The 2894-nt window shown below is 46.5% G+C and overlaps 1 protein-coding gene across 1 annotated transcript; it reads right to left on the bottom strand.

Annotated features, from left to right (window-relative positions):
- Positions 1 to 1119: 1119 nt before the first annotated feature.
- LOC144095008 (uncharacterized) lies at positions 1120 to 2045 on the bottom strand. The gene has a single exon (XM_077628845.1). It carries the CDS (start codon positions 2043 to 2045, stop codon positions 1188 to 1190), a length of 858 nt encoding a protein of 285 aa, XP_077484971.1. The 3' UTR covers positions 1120 to 1187.
- Positions 2046 to 2894: the final 849 nt, after the last annotated feature.

Genomic DNA, 2894 nt, shown 5'->3' with positions numbered 1-2894 from the left:
GCCAGAATTGTCTAGGATTGCTGATTAGTAGCTTCGGTAAGTCAGTGTGATAAAATGAGCGCCTGGCGCTACGAACTGCAAGTAAGTATGATTTCTCAGATGCAAGGTATTTTTCCCAAGTGGCTTGATTATCAGTGTGTTTGGCTGTACGAAACGCGTTTCTTCTTGTTTTCTAGACGTTTTAGATGCTTAGTAAACCATGGTTTATTGCGGTTATTTTGGAAAGATACCCTGGGGATAAACATATTAGAGAGCATATTTAACTTATTTTTGAATATCAACCAGTTTTCGTTAACAGTGTGAGTGTCGAATGTGGATTGGTACTCTGAAAAAAAAAACATGTTAAGGTCTTCAGTTATTGCATCGTAATTCCCTTTATCGTAAAGATTTATTGTTTTTCTGGATGGGTGCTTCTGAGCTGGGGTAAATGAAAATAGAGCATGTAAGATTTTATGGTCGCTGATTTCTGGAAGATAACTAATGGATGATAGGTACTCAGGGCTATTAGTTAGTATTAGGTCAAGGGTGTTTGCGGTTGCATGCGTGGTGCGAGTAGGTTCCGAGACTAACTGTGCGAGGTTAAAATTTAAACAGACATCAATGAAGTTCTTGGCCTCTGTATTGCATGTTAATGAGGAAGTGCCTAAACTCTGCCAATCAATGTCCGGATAATTGAAGTCCCCGAAAAGGAGAATGCGCGCATTTGGGTATTTAACAACAAGATGATTTATAGTATCATTCAGATGTCGACAGAAGTTTGCATTTGACTGCGGGGGCCTATAACAAACGCCGAGAAGTACTGTTACAGGGGGAGTGCGAATAATTAGCCATAATGATTCCATATCAGATGTGATGTGTGCAATAGAGCATGATATACCTCGGTGAATTGCAACAAGAACACCGCCCCCCCCCCCCCCCCCCCGTGAGTTTTTTTCGATCGTTTCGGTAGACGTTGAATTCGGGTAAGTCAGTTAAAACTTCAGCGTCGGACACGTTACTGTTTAACCAAGTTTCAGTTAGTATAATTATATTGCTCCTGGATGACGAAATTACATTGGATATGAGTTCACGCTTGGGAGGAAGCTGCGGATGTTAGTGAATATCACGGAAAACGAGAGAACATTTGAGGGAACATTTGAGGGTGTCGCACGCTGGCGTTTTATTGGTGTAGGGTGAAGGGACGATTGCTACGCGAGTTGCTTGACGGTGTTAGATGAAGTGTCAAAAATATAACGGTTAAAGCCGATGTGAAGTGTTTTAAATCGCAAGAAAAATTTGGCAGACCTGGCTTTAGCAAATGCAACAAGTTGTTTTCGCGCGTGACGAACGGCATGCGAGAAGTCCTCTCCAACACTATAAACCGTGTCTTTCAGATTTCGCCCATTTGATAGGAGGGATTCTTTAGTTTTGCTACTTGTGAATTTCACGATTATAGGACGATTTTTATTTTGTGAGTGACGACCGAGGTGATGAGCTCTTTCTATTTCGTGAGGTTCCACAGTTGTTTGAAGGTTATTACGGCAAACATCAATGATTAGTTTTTCAGATTCTGCCCACGTTTCGCTATCAGTAGTGTCAGGGATAACATAGAAGATGAGATTGTTACGGCGTGACCTGTTTTCAGCGTCCTCTATGCGGGTTTCTAGTTCCTGGATTATACGCGCCATGTTGCTTGTGTCAGCCTGCATCTTTTCAATGTCGTTTCGAAGGGGAAGTAGTGCTTGGTAGTGTGTTTCCAGGTCGGCCATACGATTGCTTAAATCAGTTATGGTTTTATCCGTAGTAGTGAGCCGGGATTTCAGACCTTGTACTTCGGCTATTAGTTGGGTTTGGCCTGCGGTTAGTTTCTGGAGTTCCGCGAGTACTGCACTGCTGTCGTTAGGACCAGGGTTAGTTTCGATATCTCCTGATAACAATAGCAAAGAATGAACAACAGTGACACACTCGGCGGCAATGGCAACACAGCACTGTGGGCTCGGGAACTGCACCAGAATATAATTGCTTGATCTTTTGGCAAATAAGGTATATGATTTACTAACCTGCATCGCAAAGATCAGCGAATTAGATAGCTGCGCTGAGGTGCAGTCACCGAGCCCACAGAACGGTGCTTGTGGCGGGGGTGCTTTTATATGGGGGAAGCTGTTGATGTCCGTGATGATGCGGCCGTCCAAGATTCCTTCGGCGCCGGCAGCCACTGTTCCTCTGTTGTGGCAGCAGTCATCCGGGGCGGGCAGCTGACGAGCGGAAGCGGTAGCGTCCCGGCTCGTCACTGGAGCATGGTGGTGCGCAGTCAAACGACGCACCCGAAAGAAGGCTTGCCAAGGTCGGCAACAGTAGGCTGACGAACAGCTGGTTGATCGTCGGTTTCGTGAGAGCTGCAAGATAGGCAACGGAGACAAACGCAGTCGTCTGCACGGGCAGCAAAGAAAACGAAAGCGCGTGCGCGAACGCCATTGGATCGGACTCACAAAACTGCTTGTACCCGAGGTTCACAACTTGCGGAAATCCATGAGACAGTTCTGATCTCCGAACACAATCGTCTCCTCACCACCTCGTCGGGTAGATCTTTCCTGTCTAGGATGTAGGCGACCTGCAAGCCACCAAGACCACGACCCCGACAGGAGTTCTCTCCATTGACGTCCGTTCTCGCCTTTAGATGGACCCTATCCATCGCCACATGAACCACGAGTAACAGGCCCCCCTCTATCACGTCTGTCTTCGCAGCCTCAAAAGGCGATAAAGCCAAGACACCTCGTCTATGTATGCGGATTGTGGCTTCCTATGCACATCCCCTCACATATCCTTGCGCTGCTGTCAAATCACGCCAGCACCCCTTATCTTGGAGCGCCCTTCACTGCATCGCATCCAGCGGCCGCAGAAGCCATCTCTATATT

This window comes from Amblyomma americanum, chromosome 6 (genome assembly GCF_052857255.1).
Source record: "Amblyomma americanum isolate KBUSLIRL-KWMA chromosome 6, ASM5285725v1, whole genome shotgun sequence".
NCBI lineage: Eukaryota > Metazoa > Arthropoda > Arachnida > Ixodida > Ixodidae > Amblyomma > Amblyomma americanum.
The sequence above is the reverse complement of the archived record's forward strand: the minus strand, read 5'-3'. Positions and strand labels throughout refer to the sequence as shown.

Coding starts and splice junctions, on each gene's coding strand:
- LOC144095008 (XM_077628845.1), bottom strand. CDS start 2,045: ATGCAGGTTAGTAAATCATATACCTTATTTGCCAAAAGATCAAGCAAT.